General features: G+C 40.4%; 1 protein-coding gene across 1 annotated transcript in view; it reads left to right on the top strand.

Annotated features, from left to right (window-relative positions):
* rbfox3a (RNA binding fox-1 homolog 3a) overlaps positions 1-25557 on the top strand; it is a 699121-nt gene that overhangs the window by 627538 nt on the left and 46026 nt on the right. The window contains exon 6 of the mRNA XM_063003695.1: positions 8027-8275. Coding sequence (XP_062859765.1) covers positions 8027-8275 — 249 coding nt within the window. The remainder of the gene's footprint in view (positions 1-8026; positions 8276-25557) is intronic.

The following is a 25557-nucleotide window of genomic DNA, read 5'->3' as shown; positions in this document are numbered from 1 at the left end:
TCAACTCTGCACAGGCGGCATTAATCAGCCAGTAGAGGCCGTAATTGCACTAGTTATGAGGAACCCTGGTCCGGCTCATCCAACCCTGAGCAACAGCCAATCGTTGTTCATGTGACATTTGATACGATGTATTCGAAATCCCAGCTCTGGTGTGCTAGCGTGTTTTACCGCTGCACTACCTGAGCAGTGTATTTATAAAATATTTAATAAATAAACACTCTTTGGTGACTGATTCTGCTTACTTACATTCCTCTCATTCTGATCTTTTCCACCTGTTCAAAAGTGCATAGTACAGCTTTTCAGGAGCAAAATTATTTTTAAAAATGTTTGAATTAATTAAAATTAAATGATGCTGAAGATGTTTTAGTGCTAAATACTCACAGATGTTTTGGAATATTTCTGCAGGTTACCTCATTAATAAGTGTTGAAGCTGAAAAGACAATGTGTGCAAACGAACTCGCTCATCTGTATGGGTTAATTACCCTTTATTTAATCGCACAAGCTACAAGTATTTTTTTAACCTCAGTTTAATCTGTACAATGCTTAATTCTATTTAGCAATGCAGTAGAGTAGGGACAGTGCTTCGGTTCTGAAGACCACACTGGCCTTCCATTTCCCTGCACATAACTGAGAGTAGATTTCTAAAGCTAAGTAACAACAGCCCCTCTGTCTCATCCCTTTTGTTTTCACCCCTTACTCCCTTATATGCCCGTATCACAGCGGCCACTTTCTGTCCACCGATATGATGGACAGGTCCATTGCATTCCAATTCAGTGGCTGTACTCTGTGCGGCACACTTATGGGTTCAAGGCATCACCCAGGCTCTCAGTGACCACATACTGGACTAATGGGAAGTAATCAGGCATTAGCTTTCCCAGGTCACTCTCTTTTAACCTCGTGAAAAACAAATGGAATGAAAGTAAATGGAAAATCATAGGTCAGCATGGTAGAAATAGAACCGACTGCTCGCAGCACAGCTGTTAGGAAAGAGTGAGCGCATTACACGCTTTGCAGGTGCACGAACAAGCAAAATTAGGAAAAAAAAAAAGTTAGAAATGTGAAGTGAAACAAATACAGGGTAAGAATAAAAAATGCAGTGAAGGTATTCAGTGTGTTGAGCAGTTCGCCGCCCACCTGATGCAAAGGAAGCTGCTCTCTTGCACTTAGTTTGGCTTCAGAAAATGTTGCTTGCTTCCATTTACCTCTCTGAATATTTCATGTGATGGAGTCCACACACTGAGCAATAATAATGTAATGTTGAGGAGCAGACATTTTCTGCAGACTTTATGGGTTTGTGAACCCCCGCCCCTTCTCTAAGCCCTGGCAGAGCCGGACTCGTGCCCTCTCTACCTGCTTTATGTGCTGTTTTTCAGACCGCCTGGACAGCCCTCTGCTCTTGCTTGTGCTTTGAGGCAGGGAAGTGCATCAATACCGCTCAATGTTTCAGTGAATTACAATACCTTCCTCAGGCTACAGTCTTTTTTTTTTCTGACATCACCACAGAGAGTCTGAGCCACTGCTTTAGAGGTGCAACATTAGAAAAGAATGAAGGAATAAGAGTCACAAGGGGGAAAGAAGGGGACCGAGAATGGTCACAGATCAAAATACGCTTATATGTCAAATTAATAAAACATCTACAAGAGCATGTTAAAGTTAGGGTTCAGCACCCCAGACTCTCAACTGGGAAAATAGTCAGTGATGTATAACATGTAAAACCCACCATTGTTTTGATTCAGAATTCACAATCACCCATTCATGTAGATACCAGATTTTAGGTAAGAGCCCAGCTCAGGATGGTTATAAGGTATTACTGCTTCATGATCAAATAATGCCCTGGCTTCATTCTATGCCAATATTACTGTAAGATTCAAACGTTTGAAATTAAATGCTTTTGAGAAACTTGCATTTTGCTGCAAAAGCTATTAAACTGCACCTTACAATATATTTTCTTCATGATTTTCCTCTCTCTCTCTCTCTTCTTTCTTAGAATATATGGCAGAAATTATTCAGTAAACACCTGTGGGTGCAGAAAAATACAAGTGTAATCTCTCTTGATATTTCACAATCAATAAGAGTGATACATTCTTAAAGATGTTAGATTTACTTCCAATATTTTACCTCAGGAGATTTAACTAAAATTAAATGTAATGTAAAAAAAGATTTTCAGTATAAACTTGTGTTTGTGTCTGCAATTGTGAGTGATATTATTACCGTTGCCTGAAAAAAATAGTATTTTATTAAATATTATGCACTATATACACCGATTAGCCATAACATTAAAACAACCTCCTTTTTCTACACTCACTGTACATTGTATCCGCTCCACTTACCATATAGAATCACTTTGTAGTTCTACAATAACTGACTCTAGTCCATCTGTTTCTCTGCTTGCTTTTTTATTATTTGGGTGGTGGATCATTCTCAGCACTGCAGTGACACTAACATTGTGCTGGTATGAGTGGATAAGACACAGAAATGCTGATGGAGTTTTTAAACACCTCACTGTCACTGCTGGACTGAGAATAGTCCACCAACCAAAAATATCCAGCCAACAGCGCCCCGTGGGCAGCGTCCTGTGACCACTGATGAAGGTCTAGAAGATGACCAACTCAAACAGCAGCAATAGATGAGCGATCGCCTCTGACTTTACATCTACAAGTTGGCCCAACTAGGTAGGAGTGTCTAATAGAGTGGACAGTGAGTGGACACGGTATTAAAACTCCAGCAGCACTGCTGTGTCTGATCCACTCATACTAGCACAACACACACTAACACACCGCCATGTCATTGTCACTGCAGTGCTGAGAATGATCCACCACCTAAATAATACCTGCTCTGTGGTGGTTCTGTGGGGGTCCTGACCATCGAGAAACAGGGTGAAAGCAGGTTAAAAAAAAATATGTAGAGAAACAGATGGACTACAGTCAGTATTATGGAGCTAATCAAATGGACATTGAGTGTAGAAACAAGGAGGTGGTTTTAATGTTATGGCTGATCAGTGCCCAGCCACCCAAATAGGATGTCCAACAAGCTCATGCTCAGGTGCCCAAATACTTACTTTACCTAGATCATTTAGAAGTTATTACTATAGTTTAGATTACAGTTACCTTCATTTATTAACTGCAGTTGGGGTGGCACAGGCTCAGTGGGTAGCACTGTCGCCTCACAGCAAGAAGGTCCTGGGTTCGATCCTCCCCCCTTTTTGTGTTGAGTTTGCATGTTCTTCCCATGTCTGCGTGCATTTCCTCTGGAAGCTCCAGTTTCCTCCCACAGTCCAAGGACATGCAAGTGAGGTGAATTGGAGATACAAAATTGTCCATGACTGTGTTTGACATTAAACTTGTGAACAGATGAGTCTTGTATAACGAGTAACTACCTGTTCTGTCATGAATGTAACCAAAGTGTGTAAAACATGACGTTAACATCCTAATAAATAAATATATTTACTGCAGCTTATTTACTGCTATTGTTTTATGATAGTTTTTTATACAGTTGAGATTTAAATTTATAGGGTACAACTATGTGTGTGATCCCTCTTTTAACTGTTCATTTACCCACCCAAGGAGGATGGGGGTCCCTGCTGAGTCTGGTTCCTCTCAAGGTTTCTTTCTGTAATTTTTAGGGAGTTTTTTCTTGCCACTGTTGCCCTTGGCTTGCTTAACAGGAGTTTTTGGTCTGTAGGTCATGGATTCTGTAAAGTTGCTTTGAAAAAATGTTCATTGTAAAAAGCGCTATACAAATAAAATTGACTTGACTTGACTTTATTAAGGGTTTTCTGGTCCAGTATTTTAAAAACAGCAATCATTTTAGCAATGTAAAACTAAAAATGTTAGTCTGAGTCTTTATTTCTCTTCTTTTACTTTATCTGCCTTTGTGTTTTATTTTCTTTTTCTATCTGTTTCAGTCACTCTCCTTTTATGTTTATCCATTGTTCGTAAGTCATGGACGAGTGGGTTTTTCATTTGGATAATGGAGCATTGGCCCTAATTGAGAGGACAGTCTCATTTGTTTGCCAACATGTCAATGGCCGGGCCTCTCATTGTTTCCACTACATTTACATTAATGCAATTCTTCCCACTCCTATTAAACTGTAGCCCTCTTCAGCCCATTTCTGCAGCCTGCTGCTGCCGCCTAATGCTGCTTAGTCAGTGAAAAAAGGTTAATAACAATCAAGCGAAAGGGGAGAAAAAAAAGAGCCCTCTTGATTTCCACTGCCGTTCTCTCCGCCAGTGGGTAGACGACAGGGCAGAAAATAGGAGATAAAATTCTGCAGAGCGTCCCTTTACCACTTGATTTTTTTCTTTTCATTACCCATTATCTCTTAATGAGAATGGTGTCTCTTACAGGCATTGTAGTGGATTTCAGCACTATAATCTCTCCATTGACGTTATGAAGAATGTGTGCAGCTATTTTGGGATCTATAGCTTCACCATCTGCCCGCTGTACCTGTTAATTATAGCGCTCCAGCAGGGAATAGTTTGGGACCATTGTTGATTCAAAAGGCCTTCCTGGCATTTCAGCTCATCAATGAGGTTAATTAATTAGAAGTGCCCCTGGCTTATTAAAGCCGTGTTGCGCTGGCACATTATATGCTGTGTTATTGCCTGTCTTTGCCATCAGCTTAGCAGAGGTCAAGCTCCTGTCTCCACCTATTTGTATTACTGATATGAGGCACTCTCGGCAAGCTGCTTTTTATATGCCTGCAAGGTGTACAAGCGTTCGCGTACATGCTCGTGTGCTCGTGCGACGCTTGTACTGATGACCCGACTGCACCTGTGCTGACAACAGCACTTTGCTCCGCAGAGCTGCCCTCATCTGTCAACACATACCGACAAACAAACACGCAAACAGCAGCGCACACAAACCTGCTCTGTGCTGTCAAAATTAACCCTCATCAGTCAACACATGTGCTCCGTATAGTCAAGGGCATGTCCAAATAACTGCCAGAGTAAAAAAGTAGATTTTTCACTTGACATTATGTATCAGGCTATGAAACAGCGTGGACAATTTGCACTTCTTGGCCTTATAGTGTATTTTGGTAACAAACTAAAAGACATAAAAATAAAGCCATCAAATAGAGCCAGAACCGCCATTGGGAAACCTCTAATATTAAAGGCTAGTGCACAAACCTGAACAACTTGGTGAAAGGAACACAAAATCTGGACCACTGAGCAATAGAGGAAAGTAACATTAACAGATGTGTTGACTTACCATATTGCTTACTACTGAAACATTTAAAAACAGCCAATAGATGCCTTCAACCCACATTGTCCATTGCTGACTATAAAGTATATGTAAAGTATACAGTATGTAATATATATATATATATATGTGTGTGTGTGTGTGTGTGTGTGTGTGTGGCTTTATCCTATTATTACAAAATAGTCCAAAATAATAATAATAATCATCATAGGACACCCAGGTGGCACAGCGGGATATTCCCCTAGTGCACCAGTGCTGGGGTTCTGGACTCTCTGGTCGCCAGGGCACCCCCTAGCAGGCACAATCGGCAGTGTCTCCAGCGGACAAAATTGGCCACTAGTCTGTTGTGTGGGAAAAGACCAGACTAAAAAGGAAGCAATGTCTTTGACGTTGTTTAAGGACCCTGGTTAGTAGCCTGTCCGAGCGCGTGACTCTCCGTGCGCCAGACTGGCCACATGCGCAAATCCACTGAAGTACGGGTGAATAAGAAGGGGTCTGTAGACTGAGCATATATGCCTCTTTCATCACTCTTCTTGAAAATAGTCCAACAGCCAGTCAAAAAACATGCTTGACTCCCTATTAGCACATTTATAATATTGTATTGCTACTGGTTTTATTGTTTTGTCTGTCTCTAATTTGTTTCAGTATACAAATAAAAAATATGTATTGTTTATCTCTGAGTAAATTAAGAGCCAAAAAGAGAAAAGTGTCATTTTCATTCCCTACACTGAAAAGAAATGAACAAAAAAAAAGAAAAAGCATGCTAATACACAGAGACAAAGACAGACTGTGAGAAAAGACAAAAGCTTTGATACTCACCGAACGTACAAACATGCCAATACACGGAGAGAGTGAGAACAAGCTCTTGACGAGAAGGTGCAGCTGTACAGAATGAAAAATGATGCTGTTAGAAACCAGTAATTTAAATCAAAGGTTATAATCAAAAATGTATTAGTTAATTGATCCTTCACACTGTGCTTGCCAGGAGAGCAATTTCAGTTCAGAATCACTCCAGCCATGCTTATCCATCGAGCAGTGCGGTACAAAATAAAGTTTGTTGGCCCGTAATGACCAAAGCTCTAATGTGCTCGGAGATTTGATATGTTATACAAATCCGTTCCGGCTCCTTACAACACAACAATGGTAATAAAACAAGTCAAATTGCATCACATATTTCTTAAAGCTGGCTGTAAGGCATGCTGTTTTATTCATGGTGAGTCAGGAGTATAGATGGACTACAGGTTGTTTGTCATGCCGGAACTCTCTCAGCGGGATTGACACCGGGAGGGTTTACATCACTGTCTGTTTTCTGTCGGTTTCTATTTCTTTAATCAAGATCAGTGTATCTTCATTGCCTGCAGGTAATCAGCGTGCGGATGCGCTGCTCGTACTGTCAGTAAAAGTGATAGATTCTGCAGCAAACTCAATTGAAAAACGGGAAAACTAGAGCCCCTTTTTCCCCTCTTATCATGCAATATTAGAGTTCAGAAAGACAGACTCATGATTACTCCCGTCATCTTCTGTTCAGCATGATCCTCCCTGACGGTACTGCCATGTGTTTTGCGTTAGTTACAGTAAATAAGGAGATACATGGCACCAAGGGCTAGATGTATAAAATGCAGAAAGGAACAGTGCAAAGTGTGCTTTGATGTGGATGCAATCTGCGCCCGCAATGCATCTAAAAAATAACGATAACGATAAAATAACGAATTTTTTTCACTATGTTTTTATTTGTGCAGTAAAAATAATATTTAAGTAAAAGGCTATAGTGGGCATGTTTACAACATCACTGGCAGTAGGGGTGTAACGAGCAAGCCTAAATTAGTTCATAGGTTCAGTTTTCTTAGGCTTACATTCATTCATCGTCCGTTTGACCATCGTTTTACCCTATTTAGATTCGTGGTGGGTACAGTTCACCGGGAAAAATGTAGAAAACACCCTGGACAGACCACCAGTCCATCACAAGGCACACACACTCACACCTAGGGGAATTTTAGTATCTCCAATTACCCTGACTGCATGTCTTTGGACTGTGGGAGGAAACCAGAGAACCCAGAGGAAATCCACACACACAGGGAGAACATGCAAAGCTAGTCCAAACTTCACACATAAGGGACACAGACCGCTCCACCTGGGAATCGAACCAAGGACCTTCTTGCTGTGAGGTGAACGTGCTACCCACCAGGCCATCGTGCCTCCCCTTAGTCTTACTCTCACTCCCTTTCTTAATCACTTATCCAATTAGGGTCGCGGGGGTGCTGGAGCCTATCCCAGCTTTTCAATGGGCGCAAGGCACACAGTAACACCCTGGACGGGGCGCCAGTCCATCGCAGGGCAGACACACATACACACACACACACACACACCCATTCACCTATAGGGCAATTCAGTGTCTCCAATTAACCTGACTGCATGTTTTTGGACTGTGGGGAAAACAGAGCTCCCAAAGGAAACCCACTCAGACACGGGGAGAACATGCAAACTCCGAACAGAAAGGACCCAGACCTCCTGCCTGGGGATCGAACCCGAAAGTGCTACCCACCGAGCCACCGTGCCGTTTAGGCTTACAGTGTGTGTTAATTAGATCACGTTACCTTTTTTGTAAACTCTGGTGATTGCTAATTTACATCTGGTCTTAAATTGCCTTTTATTAATTTTATTATTTAGTTTGCATGTTGCTAAGTACAAAAACTCCAATTTCATACATAATACACATGATTATGCAAACGGAAAACTGCCAAAAAGTGCCACTAGCTTAAAAATAACTTGTAAACCTTGTTTCTTTGACAAACTCGTTTCTTTTCTCCTTTTTCTCTCTTTGCAGGGTAACCAGGAGGCACCAGCCCCTCCAGAGGCCATGGCTCAGCCATACGCACCAGCGCAGTACCCTCCTCCTCCGCCTCAGAACGGGCTGCCCGGCGAGTACGCCCACCCTGGCCAGGAGTACACGGGCCCAAACCCAGTGCCCGAGCATGCAGCCGCCCTCACCATCTATACAACCACACAGACACACAGTGATCCAACTGGCACTGACAGCAACACACCCTCTCTCACAGCACCCAACAGTTTACCAGTGAGTACATCCGGTTTACCCACACACACACTTTTTGGTTCAACTCATTCCTGATTTTGTTGGCCGTAAACATTTTTTTTCCCGCTTGCTATTTCCGTACACAGAAGTGACTGTGTCTGTGCTGATGTCTGAGGAGTGACGCAAGAGGGGTGTGATTTTTGAAATCTGATGGCACATTTGGTTCTTTCAAACCTAGTTCATTTTGAAATAGTGCTACCATCCTGTTAGACATCTCAGCACAACTACAATGTCAAAACAAAGAATATTTTTACTATATATGGAAAATGCCTGCAGTCATTTTGGTCAATTTGTGCAATCCAGTTTGTGGATGTATAGTGTTTGTCTAACCTTATTTTAAATAGCCTAGTTACCCTCAACTACTAACTAAAAACATAAAGTACTACTTACACCGACCAGGCATAACATTATGACCACTGACAGGTGAAGTGAATAACACTGATTATTTCTTCATCACTGCACCTGTTAGTGGGTGGGATATATTAGGCAGCAAGTGAACATTTTATCCTCAAAATGTATGTGTTAGAAGCAGGAAAAATGATCAAGCGTAAGGATTTGAGTGAGTCTGACAGGGCCAAATTGTGATGGCTAGACGACAGAGGGTCAGAGCATCTCCAAAACTGCAGCTCTTGTGGGGTGTTCCCGGACTGCAGTGATCAGTATCTATCAAAATTTGTCCAAGGAAGGAACAGTGGTAAACCGGCAACAGGGTCATGGGCGGCAAAGGCTTATTGATGCACGTAGGGAGCGAAGGCTGGCCCGTGTGGTCCGATCCAACAGACGAGCTACTGTAGCTCAAATTGCTGAAGACGTTCATGCTGGTTCTGATAGAAAGGTGTCAGAATACACAGTGCATCGCAGCAGACCAGTCAGTTAGGAATGTGGTCATAATGTCATGCCTGATCGGTGTATGCCCCCTTGAGGGTTCAAACCCAGCCACAAAAATAGTATATTTTAGTATTTTTATCTCTCAGAGTGCAGCTGCTTCACTGTCTTATATGGTATGTTGTATGTCCGTACTCTTTATTAACTTCTGAAAATGTTTAATCTCTTCCCAAAAACACACACCATCACCAATACCGGCTGAATCAGCACTTGCGACCACTGTTACAAACATGATTCTATTATTCTGACTGAAAAAAATCAGAGTCGTGCTTGCTGAGTTGCAATTCCCGGCAGGTTATTAGATTTAATAAAGATCTGTTTTTTTGAGGGAGTTTCGATTTATTCTCTTACAAGACTCGACTCTGTAGTCTAGGCTGAGATTTCTGAGGTCTTTCTGACAGGCCAGATTTAGACAATCTAGCATTAAAGTGTCATAGACAGGGGAACAGGAGAGAGAAAGGAAAACAGGGAAACATAAGGTTTATAATAAAGAAAGTATAGGAGCACAGAAAATTCTCTTCACATCAAGAAAGAGTGCTGGGGCCGCTCAGGTGGCGCAGCGGTAAAGTACGCTAGCTCACCAGAGTTAGGGTTTTGAATACATCGTACTGAATCTCAGCTCTGCCTTTCCGACTAGGCTGGGTGGCAGTATGAACAACGATTGGCTGTTGTTCAGGGTTAGGGGTAAGAAAGTCGGATCATAAGTCATCATAACTGGTGTGACTGCGGCCCCTGCTGGCTGACTGATGGTGCCTGCACAGGGCTGAGGAATAATGCTGATGGGAGTGTGGCCCTCCATGCACAGTGCCCGTCAAGTATATGAACTCGACTCATGCAGGTGAAAAATGCACTATCTGTACTGACTGTGCGTAACGGAGGGGGCGCATATCAGTGGAGGTGTCCTCAGTCAGCGGTGAAGGGTCGAATCAGTATAGAGGACGCATTCGGGGTAATTGGACACGACTAGACTGGGGGATAAAAATTGGGGAAAAAAGAGGGGAAAAAAATATAAATAAAAAAACAGAAAGAAAGAGTGCTAGGAATTTGGGCTCCATATTTTTTATTTATTAATATATAGTTGATAGTGAGTTTTGATAACTCGGCTTTGAGCCCCAAATCAGCTTCTTTGGGAAGGTTGTGATGATACAGAACTTTGTTGGAAGGTTGGGGGTGGAAGTATACACAAACAATATATGGGTTCTATCTAATATACTTGTATAATGTAAGAATACCAGATAGAACCCAGGGTGCCAGGCTGTTAAAGGGCGTCACACTCTTTTACTTAGTCACTCGGGACAGTTGATAACAGCCAGTTCACCTTCTTTATGTTTTTTTTTGGCAGAAAAAACCAACGTACCCTAAAAAAATAACAATAATAAAAAAGAACACTCCTCGAAGATGGTGATTAGAGACAAGAATAGAACCCAGCTCTTTGGAGACTTTGTTTCTATGCACCACCGTCTCTATCTATCTATTCCCTCGGCTGCTCCCGTTAGGGGTCGCCGGCGGATCGTGATCCGCATTATTGATTTGGCACAGTTTTTACTCCGGATGCCCTTCCTGACACAACCCTCCCTATTTATCCGGGCTTGGGACCAGCACTACACTGCACTGGTTTATGCATCCTAGCAGCTAGGTACCTATAGGACAATTCAGTGTCTCTAATTAGCCTGGCTGCATGTTTTTGGACTGTGGGAGGAAACCCAAGCAGATACAGGGAGAACATGCAAACTCCGCACAGAAAGGACCCGCCCCACCTGGGGATCAAATCCAGGACCTTCTTGCTGTGAGGCGACAGTGCTACCCACTTAGCCACTGTGCCGCCCGCTGTGCACCACCGTATTACTTATGTTAAGTACATAAGAGTTGGCTGCTGTAAATTACCCCTAGGTGTAAATTAGTGACTAAATGTGTGTGTGTGTGTTTGTGTTGCCTTGTGATTAGCTGCCACCCTGTCAAGGATCTGTTCCTGCTTTGACCCCAGTGTTTCTGGCTAGCGTCTGATCCACCTTGATCATGACCAGGATTGAGCAGTTAGTGAAAATGAATGAATAAATGAATTACATTTTTTTTTATTATATAAAAGGTCATTTAAAATGCATTCCACATACTGTTTGTGGAAGTGTATTTTTAGCCATCATTATCTTCTTTTTTATATTTTACCACTGCTTCCTGGTCAGGGTCAGGGTCGCGGTAGGTCTGGTTTGCCCAACATCACTAGGGCACAGTGCAGTAACACACTTCAGACAGGAAACCAATCCATCGCTGGGCCTCTGCAATTTCTCCCCACAGAAATTGCCAATCACTTCTGTATGTACACACCTGACTGGCCGATAGCACTGCTGGGGATTTAAACCTTGGATCTGCTATGCCACCTGAGCGCCCACTTTTTTAAAATTCATTTAACTTAATTAACTTTTTGTTAACAAACAGTATAATGTTTATCTTATATACATTATGTCATCCGAGTCACACAAACTTCCAAACTCTGTAAACCTTATCCAACCATATTTTTTTCAAAACCACCATGCTAATCAGCTCTAGCTTCCATTACAGCTGCATGAAACACCAGTCCTGCTCACACATAGTCAAATGAGTTTTGACTGGCGCTTCCTCGGAGAGACACGTGTGGGTGGTGTGTAGAAGACTAAAAAATAAAACATCTTCCTCTCTAATCCTGTTAAGTGAAGCACCGGTTTCAGCTTAATCGGATGTAATCTACCTGCTTGGCAGATTTCCAATCAGATAGTTTCAATTATGTGGTTGTAGTGGCATTGGAAAGGGTGGAAGTGCTGAGCGGAGCACTTTGAAAGTGATTTGCAGATAACACTAAATGTGTACGGTAAAGAAATCGGTGAACAGGAGGAGATGGGCTGAGGCCCGGCATCCACCACACACTCTTGCATTCCTCAAATGACTCAGCGAATAGGGTGGAGCGTGAAAGGAAAAGGAAGGTGGCTGTGATCATTTTTGATATTTTAAGCAAATGTCATTTTAAATTTGCATTTTATTTTACTAGCATTTTAAGCATGAGAAAACACAACAGTTTTAACAGTGCTGGACAAGCTACTACATCTTTTACCCATTTTCACTCTCTGGTCAGGGTCAGGTCACCTGAAAACGCTGATACAAGGCGGGAAAACACTTAGTACAGGGTGCCAATCCATCACAGGATGACACACACTATTTTCTCAAATTAAGTTCAATTCACCTTCTGCGTGTCTTTGACAGGTAAGAGAAACCAAAGTAAAATCACCTTAAAAACCTACCAGTGCTACTACACTACCCTGCTGCTTTACCATCATTAATAAATGTTACTTTAAAATAGCAAATCTGCTACACCACAGATGTCCATCAGACATCAAATGTTGCAAACGGTAACAAAAAACAATTTTTTGGGGTCGGGTCAGCATGGGTAGTGATGTCACAGTTATTAAAGGCATAGGTTTAGAGCTACAGTTTTAATTTGAGTCATTATTTAAAATACCCTCATGGACATTTTTGCTGGATCCACACACTGAACATGGCTTTAAGTTAAGACAGCTCATGACTAGCAAATGACAATGACCATATGTAAACTGGTCAAATAGGTAAAAGCATTAAGCTGAATATATTTGTTTTACATAATTAAAATTTCATTGTCCTATTTATTTACTAATTTGTTTGCTCGGTTGGTTGGTTGGTTGGTTTGTCGGTAGTTCAGTTGGTTGATCGGTCCATTGGTCGTTTGGTTGGTTGGTCAGACGGTCACTCAGTTGGCCGGTCGATCATTCAGTTTGTTGGTTGTTTGTTCAGTTCATTTGTCATTTAGGTTGGTTGGTCAATTATTCAGTTGGATGGTTGGTTGGTTGTTTGAGTCGTTGGTCGTTTGGCTGGTTGGTCATTTGGTTGATTGGTCAGTCATTTAGTTAGTTGGTTGTTTGGTTTGTTGGTCATTTGGTAGGTTGGTTTGTCGTTTGTTAGGTTGGTCATCGTTCAGTTGGTTGGTTGTTCAGTCCATTGGTCGTTTGGTTGGTTGGTCAAATGGTCATTCAGTTGGTCGGTCGGGCATTCAGTTTGTTGGTTGGTTGTTCAGTTCATTGGTCATTTAGGTTAGTTGGTCATTTGGTTGGTTGGTCAATTATTCAGTTGGATGGTTGGTTGATTGTTCGATTCGTTGGGTGGTTGGTCATTTGGTTGGTTGGTTGGTTGGTCAGTCATTTAGTTGGTTGTTCGGTTTGTTGGTTGTTTGGTTGGTTGGTTTGCCATTTGTTAGGTTGGTCATCATTTTCTTGGTTGGTTGTTCGGTTCATTGGTTGTTTGGTTGGTTGGTCAGATGGTCATTTAGTCGGTTGGGCATTCAGTTTGTTGGTTGGTTGTTCAGTTCATTGGTCATTTAGCTTGGTTGGCTGGTTGGTTGGTCAATTATTCAGTTGGATGGTTGGTTGGTTGTTCGATTCATTGGTCGTTTGGTTGGTTGGTCATTTGGTTGGTTGGTTGGTCAGTCATTTATTTAGTTGGTTGTTCGGTTTGTTGGTCGTTTTGGTTGGTTGCTTTGTCGTTTTTTATGTTGATCATCGTTCAGTTGGTTGGTTGTTCGGTTCATTTGGTTGGTTGGTTTGCTGGTTGGTTGGTCACTTGGTTGGTTGCTTGGTTGGATGGGTCCAAAAGAGTGCATTTGTTAGCAGCCAGTAGACTGCACTAAATTGCACTTCAAATGTGTGATGCTACCACCTCATTACTGTCTATACTGTCATAAAAGTTGACCACATAAAGTTTTTCTGTTTGTCTGTAGACCTTTTTGTGTACGTGACATCAGCAGCACTATTATGCTAGGCTTTTTCAGGTTGACAGTGTATTTAGTCTTGTGTCAATAGCTTAGGTCATGTAAACAAATGAAAAGTCAATAGCTTTTACTCCTATGAACGGCACAGATATGAAGCATGCAGATAATGTGCTGGACAGGGACAGGTAGACCAATAAAGCAGACTACTCTTGTCATCTAATAAATCATTTAGCACACTTATAATCCCCGGCAGCAGCATGTATATAAAATTTTGTTAGACCACGTTCCAGGCTTCAATCGAGGTAATGGGGAATCGTAAACCTTTAGTGAGGTAATGCACCTACTTAACGCTGATTTGGGGAGCTTATTTTAGCAGCTCGTAAAGTTACCATATTTTAGGTTGGGTTGGAAACTGCAATGAAACGTCAGTAAAAAGAGACCATTTCTGTTTAACTCAATTCGAATTTCCTTTCATTGGGAAATAGAATTTCATCATACAGACAGGCTTGACAGGCACAGACTGGATCATACTCTGTTTAGGATGTTTATGCACTGCTGCCCAATTCCCTCGGAGACCAGAATTACACTCCCTGTGCATGGAGTGTAAAAAGTGCATAATACATGAAACCTTTTGCATCAGCATCTTGTCGTCTCGTTTGGGGGTAGACCAGGCAGGGCGAGTCATTTTCCACTAAAAGAGCACTTTTAATTACCTCCCACCTCATCGGTAGAACTAGGGAATGCCGCCCTTAGAAACCTAGCCTCTGAATGAGACAGATGCAGCACACTCTTGCGGCAATATAATTAACATTCAATTAACACAAATTAAAAGTAAATCGCGCAGATGAACCCCCATAGATGGCTGCTTAGCAGTGCCAATGGGATAATTAGATCATAGATGTGAGGAATCAGGAGTGCTTACCTCTCTGTTTCCACTCTTGACTTAATGTCGCCTCCTCCAGAGAAGAGCTCTTCTCCACTTCTGCCTAAAGAGCAGGGAAGTGTGAATAAACAAAAGACGATTCTACTCCTTGCTCATATTAGTTCGAGCAAATAAGAGGATGTCTGTAGGCATGTCTGGAACATTGGTCATTTTCGATTTTTTTAATCAAATGGCATCTGTAACATACCTTATTTAATACATTTATTACTACAATGTAAAAATGTACAGAAACTAAATGTTTTTCTTAAAATTGAAACTTTTTAGAAGTCACACATGGCTGTCATGTTCTATCATCGTTTATTTGAAATGGAGCTGACATATTTATTATAAATTACCTGACCAAAAAACAAACTCTAATACTTTGTTGAACCGATGTGCCTTCGCATGGCATTGTTACTACAACCTCATACAACGTCACAACATTTATTTCCATCCATTTTGGCCAGGATCTTGTACTGACCAGAGAGGCAAACCACTTAAAAGTCTTCCTCAGCACATCCCAAAGACTTTCAATGGACTCTGAAGGTCTGTGGTGACAAATTCATATGTGAAAAAGATTCCTTTTGCTCCATGAACCATTCATTTTTAATCTGAACCTAATAAATCTTTTTTATCCAGGAATCTGTCCATGCCATCAGAAAATGAAACACAAATCAATTGATTGGCTAAGCTGGTCAATCAGTACAATCAGGTAGTCAGCTGACTCTTTTTAATGCCACATAATGTTGCTGAGGCTTGATCTGCTCAACTTGGCCAATTTAAGCAACCCCAGATCATAACAACATTAAACAATGTTATTAAGGGCCATTAAGAGGTATAGAAATAGGCCTTCCCAAACTGTTTCCATAAAACTGGAAGCATATCTCTTTATATCTTTAAATTTTATATTGATTTTGGTATGGGAGAATAAGAAGGGATTGGTGGACTGTGCATGTGTCTAAGGGAGTGTGTGTCTGGTTAATATATATACACCCATTGGACACTAACGGGGTCCCTAGCAGCGGAAGACTCATTGGCTACGCTAAATTGGGAGAAAATACAGTACTACAGTATATGTTGTGTCAAATACTGTATATGTCACAACTAAGTGTGTAGCTTTTCGCCTGTCATGTCAAGTTTACTCTGGATCATGTTTATCACAAACATTTGTACTGGCATTCAGGTTAAAGTTGCAGGCTATTTTGTGGTAGTGTAATATATTACAGGATATAAATGTGCTCATTAAACACACCCAGAATGTCTACAATTTTAAATATCAGCACTCATATCTTCTTAGTTTTAAAAACGTCAACATCCTTTATCTTGACGATGAACAAATATCTGCCAGGAACCAAAATTTGAATGGATGGATAGATGATTGGAGAGAGGGATGGAAGAATGGATGGATGGATGGATGGATGGATAATACTACAGTGGTGAAAAAACAGCACCTGGAAGTCTTACCACATATACTTATAGCTGTTGCATTTATTTTCTACCCTTTTGCAGGAAGTTACTCTGTCAAATATTTCTATTTATAGCATTCAGTAGATGCTTTTAGCCATTGCAATGTACAATTGTGACCAAATACAATGCAAGCAATTGAGGGTTAAGGGCCTTGCTTCGAGGCTCAACATTGGCAGCTTGGCAGTAGTGAGGGTTGAACCAGCAATCTTCCAATCAATAGTGTGGTACTTTAACCACTGAGCTAACAACTCCCATTGTGAGAAGAAGCGATATTGAAAAATCTGGACTGACTCGCATCCTTGCACCTCATTTAGAGAATGTTACCATAACACGAGCAAATCAAAGACAGAGTGCTCCGCTGGGCTGTGAGAGGCAGTGGAGGGTCAGCTAGGCCACGCTCGGCTGCTTGGTAATGGGAGAGTCTACACTGGTGCACCACTCACCTGTTAGACATGATGGATAGCATGACTCCCGGTGAAGCAGCTGCAGACAGAGTATGTGAATGACCAATGGCACGTCTGTGATAAATAGTAAAAGAGAGCCCAAGTAAGGGTGCAGTCCAGAGAGCAGGGGCACTAAGGGCTAATTACACCTCCTTTTTGCCCATCGATCTGCCCAACCCTGCTTGTGTCTCCACTTTAAAGCGTTAGATCCACCGCAGACCTTGTGCACAAGGGATGGGGGTACAGGCTGTGGGTGGATAGGCATTCTCTGTGCTTTATCTTAACAGGGCTGCCATGTCTGTACAGCCTCGATGATGGATAATAGCACACTGATGGTAAACATTGCCACTAGTTCTGCACACAATACAGAAGCCGGGTCTGCAGGGAAATGAAACATGTTGTTTGGCTTTAGATAAAAACCCCAGACCTTTTCAGATTAATTGTATCTTTGTGTGTGACTCTCATCATCCAAAACTTAAAATCTATTGTTTTTAATTATTTTATTACATAAGCACAAAGCATATACAGCAGAATAGATAAAAATAGAACAGAATGTCTTTATTATATACAGGTGTACAGTACAATTCTTTTCTTAGTATTCCAGCCATTGTACGGCACCCCTGAAGCCTAGAGGGTTAAGGGCCTTGCTCAAGTGCGCAACGCAGTCTGCACAGCAGGGCCAGGATTCAAACTCAACCTTTTGCTTAATAGCTCAAAGCATTACCCACTAGCCTACCACTGGCCCAAAATGCCAGCTCTGGTGTGCTAGCATGTTTTATCGCTGCACCACCCAAGCAGCAGGTACTATTGTATCTTGCACCCACCTATTCACCTACCCGAAGAAAAGAGGGTAATGGCTTTGCTCAAGGGCCCTACAGTGGCTACTTGGCAAATCTGGGAGCCATAGTCACTGAGCTACCGCTGCCATGGAAAGAGTGGCTTCAATTTATTTCAATATAGGTTGTGGAATAATGCATAGTCACAGCACATAGCAGCTAGAAGCTCTGAGCTATGTCATGCCAGTTAAATTTACTGGCCTCGGTAGCTCTTACTTGGATCCCGACCAACACAAGCAGTGTCCTTGGTTCTTTACTCTATTTGCTTGATTTTAATGTGTTGTTTTATAATCTCTCAAATACCCTAGTGGAGGGAATTTATTTGCCATCCACATCAGTGTTCATTTAGACAGTTCATCCACATCATAGGTTGAGTGTTGTAAATAACCCTACATTCCAACTATCCAGTTCTGAGGTAAATAAAAGGCAGCTATACTAATCACTACTTGATGTTGACAAAATGTTGCCAGAATGGTAAATGTCATTTTATTTGAGTGCTAGAGCTAGCCAGATACATCCACAAGCAATTCTTTAGGAGGTATAGTTTCATACACCTAGAATTACTAGAAGGACTTAAAATAACGAAGCAACACTGACTACTTTAAAGGAAAACAAAACACTGCTGTGAATGTTTATTCTTATCATTATTTAATTGTAAAGGTCACACATTTGCATTTTAACATACCCACAATGTGTTCTTTTGACACTTAAATAATTTTAATAAATTTCACACCACTACAGAGTATCACATCATTTCTAGGTGGGATTAGGCTGCTTTGAAATAGTAGTGAAGCAGCAGGCATCATCTGTCCATGCAGGGTCAAGGTGGTACGATTTTCAACCAGGTGTGTGATGTGTTTAACCTACAGAACCCCAATCAGACATTCTAGAGTCCCTGTGCTTAAGTCCAACCTAGGTCTATTTAAGAGAACGAGTGAGACAGGGCGAAGCAGAAAAAGCCCGGTGAAGGGCAGGAAGGCCATGAGTATTCTGACTGTGGAGACCTCTGTGCACCTCTGTGAATGGAGTTGAATGAACTGGAAGGAGATTTCTGAAAGCGTTTCCTGCTCTCAGAGCAGAGTGCATTTACTCTCCCTGAGGAGAGTAAATTTATTTTGTGCCGCATCTCTTGATCCCTGTTATGGCTAATGTTAAAATCAATGGTGAAGTTGCGATCTTTGAGTGATTGTTGGAGTAATGTTTTTCAGCATTACTGTTATTAGGGGAAAAACTGAGCCAGCATTGACTTCCTATTGTAAACAAACATTTTGGAATGATATCGCTAAAAGGTTGTTAATAGGCATGCAATTGGTTTGCTCAAATTGAGAGGAAAAACATAAACAGAGAAAATAGAAAAATCTGCTGTAAAATGTATAACAATTTTCATAATGTATGAGGCACGGAGAGCTCAGTGAATATACAGCATGTCAGCTGTAATAATCATTGCTTTCTGTGAGTTAAACTTTAAAATCTCATTTCTGCTGTTATCACACTGTGTCATTTTTCACCTTTTCTTCCTATAATGAGTGTAGGAAAATGAATGGCTTGCAGCTCACATTCTTTTACATTTCAGTTAGCATTATGTTCTAAGCTTCCTTCATTGCATTTACTTCTCTTCAGTCTGTTTTTTAGTCTTATCCCTTAATTAGCATCTTCTAATTCATGTAATGTGCACTCATGTCTGGTGTAGCAGGTTTGTATTGGTGCTGCACAGCTCATGAGTCCCAAGTCTATCCTTTAATTTTTAGTTCTTAGTGAAACTTGGCTTGTTATGTCTTGGTTGTGACTTTCCTAGAATGGTAATAATAAATTACAATTTTATGTGCACAAGTTTGTCTGCATTGATTACCTGGTTTTCTCCAGTTTCTTCTTACCTTTCTGTACAAAAAAGCCCAATGGCTGCTCTAACATGACCTAAATGTTTAAGTTGCCCCTGATAGATTGGCGAGTTGGCCAGGGTGTTTTTCAGCGTTGCACCGAGTGTTTCTTGGTGGAAACGGACCCACTGTGACCAAAATGCAGCACAAAATAAAAATTAATTAATTAATAAATGTGCTATGTGTTAACAGAGTTTTCAAACTATTAATGCTTGCTAAAAACCAAATCGGCTGGTTTGTAATCCAGAGCAAAACCTCATCGTATCAAACCTCATTGTTATTGGTCATGTTTAATTCAACAAGAACAAAAAAACCATCAAACATCAAATTTGAAATGAAAGCCTGACTTCAAGGGCCAATCCTGTCAGCCACTGTGATGTTTAGTCTACAACCACTGTGATGTTTAGTCTACAACCACTGTGAGTCTACCTGTTTAGTCTACCAAGATTTTGTTGTGTATGTATTTAGGGGCACAAACATAAAGCGTGTTACATGTTTTATTAATGTAGTCTTTTTTCCAGGTTATTATTTATGCTTGACCTCATAAATAATAACAGAGATCAGGTATCTGATGTAAAACTTGGAGCTGGCTGAACTGGATCCTGCTGCATTTAAATAAAAAAAGAACCAAAAACCTGATTTTACATTTTGTGCTGCTAGGAGTTTGTTCTAAAAGTGCTTAGTCTAATACACTCACAGGCATCAAATAAATCAATAATAGGCCAGTCATTTTAGTGCCAACATCATAAAATCAGGAACGAGTAGAGAAATCATGGATGAGTAGTGGGGATTTTCGGAATATATGAGCACTTAATGAGTTCCCAAAAATAGGCTACACAAAACCAGTAAAAACTTACATTTAGCATTAACATTTAGCATTTAACATTTTTGGTTTGTAGCAAAATTGATAAAGAACAATAAGAGTTTTTTTTATAGTAAGTAAGTAAGTAAGTAAATTTTATTTATAAAGCAACTTAAAACAACTTACGTTGACCAAAGTGCTGTACATCGAATAAGCATACATAACACAACATTATATTAAAAAAAAAAAAAAAGTAAGAACCAAATAAAAATACAGAGTAAGAGACAAAATAAAACAAATACAAATAGACTAAACAATTAAAATTAACACAGCTCCTCACTGTTCAAATGCCAGCTTATAAAGGTATGTTTTTAGGAGTGATTTAAAAACAGCGGCCGAAGGTGCTTGTCGAATATTAGGAGGTAGAGTGTTCCATAGCCTCGGAGCATAAACTGCAAATGCACGATCACCTTTTAGCTTCAAACGAGCCCTAGGAACAGTCAACAAATTCTGAGTGGCTGATCTTAAAGATCGCTGTGCGGTTGCGGGAGAAAGCATACCACTGAGATAAGCCGGGGCTTGACCATTAAGCGCTTTAAAAACAAATAAAAGCACTTTAAAATGAATCCTGTGCTGAACAGGCAGCCAATGTAGTGAGGCAAGGACTGGTGTAATATGGTTTCTTTTCTTGGTATTAGTCAGTAACCTTGCTGCTGCATTCTGGACTACCTGCAAGCGCCGCAACAGAGACTGACTAATCCCAATATACAGAGAATTACAGTAGTCAATTCTTGCAGAAATTAATGCATGAATAACTTTTTCCAGGTCAGAATAGCAGAGAAAAGGCTTAATCTTCGCAATATTTCTGAGCTGGAAGAAGCTATTCCTTACCACAGAGTTGATTTGTTTATCAAATCGGAGGTCAGAGTCAAAGATAACACCAAGATTTCTCACAGATGTTTTGACACATGTAGACAAGTGACCAAGGTTATTGGAGACACTATTATGACACTAATTATGCATGCTGTTCATTTATTCATTATTGTAAACACTGGACACAAGGCTGTACCTTCAATCCAGCAATAATACAGAGTAGAACATGTACCAGCTTATCATATTTAGTTATATAAATACAGTCTGCATATTACTGCATATTACTTATAATAATGTGCAAAAGCACCCCAGAGTCTAAAAGTGACAATAGAGTAAATCACACTCTAGGTGTTATACTAAGTTATACTACACAGTATCTTTAATGATTGTAACACTGCAGAAAGTTCGACTTGATAATACAAGTATAGGACATGACATATGAGAGCTGAGTTTCTGATCCTCTGGTACAAAATATGTCTTTTTGTTCAATCAGCTTTATATTAAACTGAAGCAGGCTTGGTTTGGGAATGACACAATAAAAACAGTGCTTTCTGTAATGTCTCCAAACTTCAATAAAAAAGCTCAAAACTCTTCTGCTATATGACAAGGGAAATCACCAGCATGTGAAATATGAGTTGTATTACCTGAAATTGTTTCTACAGCTTATGTTATAAAGGGTTAATAATGCTGTAGCTTTTACTCTTTCAGATATGGAGTAAGCAGTAAATAAATATTAATATAAAAGGAGTAATCTGGTGATATTAATGTATTCACCTGATTACGTCAAGTCCTAAAGAGGAGAAGTATGCAGTTGGTAGTATGTTTTGCATTGTAAACATTGATTATTAATGGGAAAAGCCAATAGTAATTATTAATTAGAGGTTTTATTCAATTTCACCAATCGTAACCTCATTACAGACAATTATATTCACCTGATAACAAGCACAAACAGGTATTCTCACACATATCACAATGGTAGAATGTTTTGGGTTCCAAAGCTTCCAAAGGCTGGGATATGTGGAAAAAGATTTTCATTGTACCTTACCCATATACAATGATTTTGGATCTTTGGAACCCAAAACATTCTATTTGACAGCCCAAAGTTTTACCCACTAGGCTACCATTGTGATATGTGTGAGAATACCTGTTTGTGCTTTTTATATTACATGAACACATCTAACTGTGCTAAGTCAGGGCCAGATCTGGTGTGGCGACTTTTAAATATGGAAGCAGCCAAAGAAAAAGAAAAAAAAATACATGAACACATCTAAATTAGCCTAAATTCAAACTCAAGAACGAAATAAGAATATACATGATGACAACAGGGTACCAGTCCAGATCTTATTTTTTCTTTTCCCTAAAGTTTTGTTCATACTTGCACTACCTGTCAAAATCACAGTGTTATCTTACTGTGTGGGCCACATGCTGGGTCAGACCCCCACTGTGGACTTTAGATGATGTCATGTCAGGCCTGTTGACTGATCTTTGCTTTAGATGTGAGGTGCATGTGTTAGATCCCTGTGGTAACATACTTCAACCCACAGGAGTACTGTATCTAATATGAGAGATGTATGTTGCCACACTGAATGCTGCCAGCGCTGTTAGTTTTTGCTCTTTATGTTCTTGTTCACATATATAAATTCTCTCATCTATTATTTTATATGTATGAAATACAGTAAATATTTAATTTATTACATTTTCCTTTAAAATTACATTGCTTTTAGCATTTCCTCCACATATCCAGCATTATTCCCTCCTCCCGTCTGTATCCGAAGCACTATGTATCCTGCTGCCCATGGCTAAGCCTGATGTAGCTGCCTTCAGCACTTCTCTCTCATTGATCCTGCTAAGCCTGGGGACATTTAGCTGACATCATCTTTTCATCTGCTCTCCCCATGTTATTCTAATTCATTATGCACATGAAGGGCTGAGGCTTGTGTTCTCTGCGCACCATGTTTTTTCCTCCACTGAGCATGTCTGCGCACAACAGGCCCAAAACAAGATAAGTTGGAAATTAATAACCACTCAGAAGATCAGTGCATTTATATGCTGCCTTCATCTCTCAGATGTTAAATTACGCTTACTGTAGTTTGCTCATCAATTTACACGTTGACTGTCACAATTATCTCTCAGAGGTGCTGCAGAAGATTGTGCTTTACCTTTGTTTATTTTAAAGAAAAACATTATTTCTAAATTGTTATTGCTTCTGTTCATTTTGATTAGTGGTAAGATTTGTCATTACATGCAGATTTAGTTTTTTTATTTTATTTATTTCTATTTTTTAATTATTATTTAAAGCAGGGACTAAATTGGTCAGGAGGAACATGAGAGTGATTTTACTAAGCTCAAAAGTTACAACAGTAGTGTATCAGATTATTTAATAGTCTTTAGAACAATGAATCCTCTCAGGTAGACAACTACAACTGGAATCAAGGGTTTGAATCCCCAGCTGTGCTGGTCGGGCCTCTACAAATGATTGGCTATGTCTAAAAGGAGGAGGAAGTCCTAGGCATTACTGCATTGCACTCAGTGATTCCGGAGAAACCAGACCCTGAACAGGATAAAACTCGTAAAACATAAAAATGAAAGACAATGACACTAAAGCCCTGTTAGCAGGCTGTGTACATTACTAACACAAGATCATTGTTATGGAATCTTTGCCTCCTCACAGCCATATTGTATATGTAGCTCTGCATAGCTGCCATGTTATAATCTTATTTGCACAAAATTACAACCATTTGTTTCTATCTCTACAATAAGTAATTACATACACTAACAGTAAAATCCCACTTAAAGCATTATACACAAATCTATAGATGATATATAAAGGTATGAAGTCATAACTTTAATAAATGAGCAAAGTAATATATTGACTACAGATGTTTTCTGACAGCAGGTCTGCATCATACAATTAAGCATGAAACATCATACACTGTTATACACTATGTTACTTTCTATAAAGACAACTAGACAAAAAGATCTGAACAAAGACAAGGATTCATCAATGTGGTTCAAATGGCAGGAGCTTCAGTCACACAAACTTCAACTCTCATGTGTTTGATTCGTTGTATAGTGTTTTAGTATAGGCCTGAAGGAGTAACAGATACAGTAAACAAGTCTGGTGCTCATTTGTACTCTAATCCGGATTAATGTGGTCTTTCACAGGTTGATAATGCTTAATGGTGATACCATCATTATTAAGGGAACATTTGAAGAAATATTATTTACAAAAGGGGTATTCCAGCATGATATGAGAATCCGCTACCGGTCGGCTGGGCACCATCTAGCAGGCACAATTAGCAGTGCCTGCAGCAGTCAAAATTGGGCACTAATCTGCTAGATGACCGAACTAAAAAAGGGTGGGGTCTTTGAAGCTGTGTAAGGACCCTGGTTAGTAGCCCTAGGTTCCTGTACAGATGTGGAGGAATGTGGAGATCAGTGTGTGACTCTCTGTGCTTGAGACTGGCCTTATACGTGAATCCACCAAAGTATGGGCGAATAAGAAGGGGTTGGTGGACCACGCACACATCAGAGGGAGCATGTGTCTGGCCAATATACTCTCCTAGGGCACGATCAGAGTCCCTAGTAGTGGAAGACTAATTGGCTATGGTAACATTGACAGGAAATGGGAAAAAATGCCTAAATAAAATGGTAAAAAAAACAGGGGTGTTCTATACTTCCAGATACTTGTAGAGTCTATGCCAAAGCACTTTTATGCCCCTCCAGCAACTTATGGGTAATTTCTATTTATTTGTATTTATTATTCTATATAAAATCAATGTAGTGGTTTTAAATGACCAGTGTAGACACATTAAAGTATAATCAGTGAAGTTGGGGCAATATGCTTTCTTTACCTGCTCTATTCTGCTGTATCTACTGTTGCCTGAGGGTGTCATGGTCTTCAGTTCAACATTACCATGTAACAAATGACTCTTTAAAAGTGCAGCACAAACAGAATCCAGCAGAATAATGTCACATCAGACAACAAAAGCCCCAGATGACACATTTACACATGCATGCTTGCTTTGATACATGCTGTGACATTTGCTCAATATCTACCAAGAGAGGGAGAGAGGACTGCAGCCGGACAAGTGAGGGATGAGATGAATGTTTGTCAAACTCAACCGTCCATCCTGGAGCACAATGGTGTCACTGCTATTTTCTCTCTATGATGGACAGATGAGCATACTGACTTTGAGCCTGATGACTCTCACCAGTGCTCCCCCCTCTTACTTTTTCATCCCCTCAGGTCTTCATAGGCTGCTGCTCAGTAAATGAATCCTCTGGTCTCAACATGTCAGAGCTTTTTTTCTTTAAATCTGTATCCACACTTTCTGACAGCTTCCTTAATCTTCAGCGCCAAATACAAATGTTGGCCAAGCAGAGGGAATTTG

The sequence above is a fragment of the Trichomycterus rosablanca genome, chromosome 10, assembly GCF_030014385.1.
Source record: "Trichomycterus rosablanca isolate fTriRos1 chromosome 10, fTriRos1.hap1, whole genome shotgun sequence".
NCBI lineage: Eukaryota > Metazoa > Chordata > Actinopteri > Siluriformes > Trichomycteridae > Trichomycterus > Trichomycterus rosablanca.
Note: the sequence above shows the minus strand (reverse complement) of the source record. Positions and strands in the feature narration are given on the sequence as shown.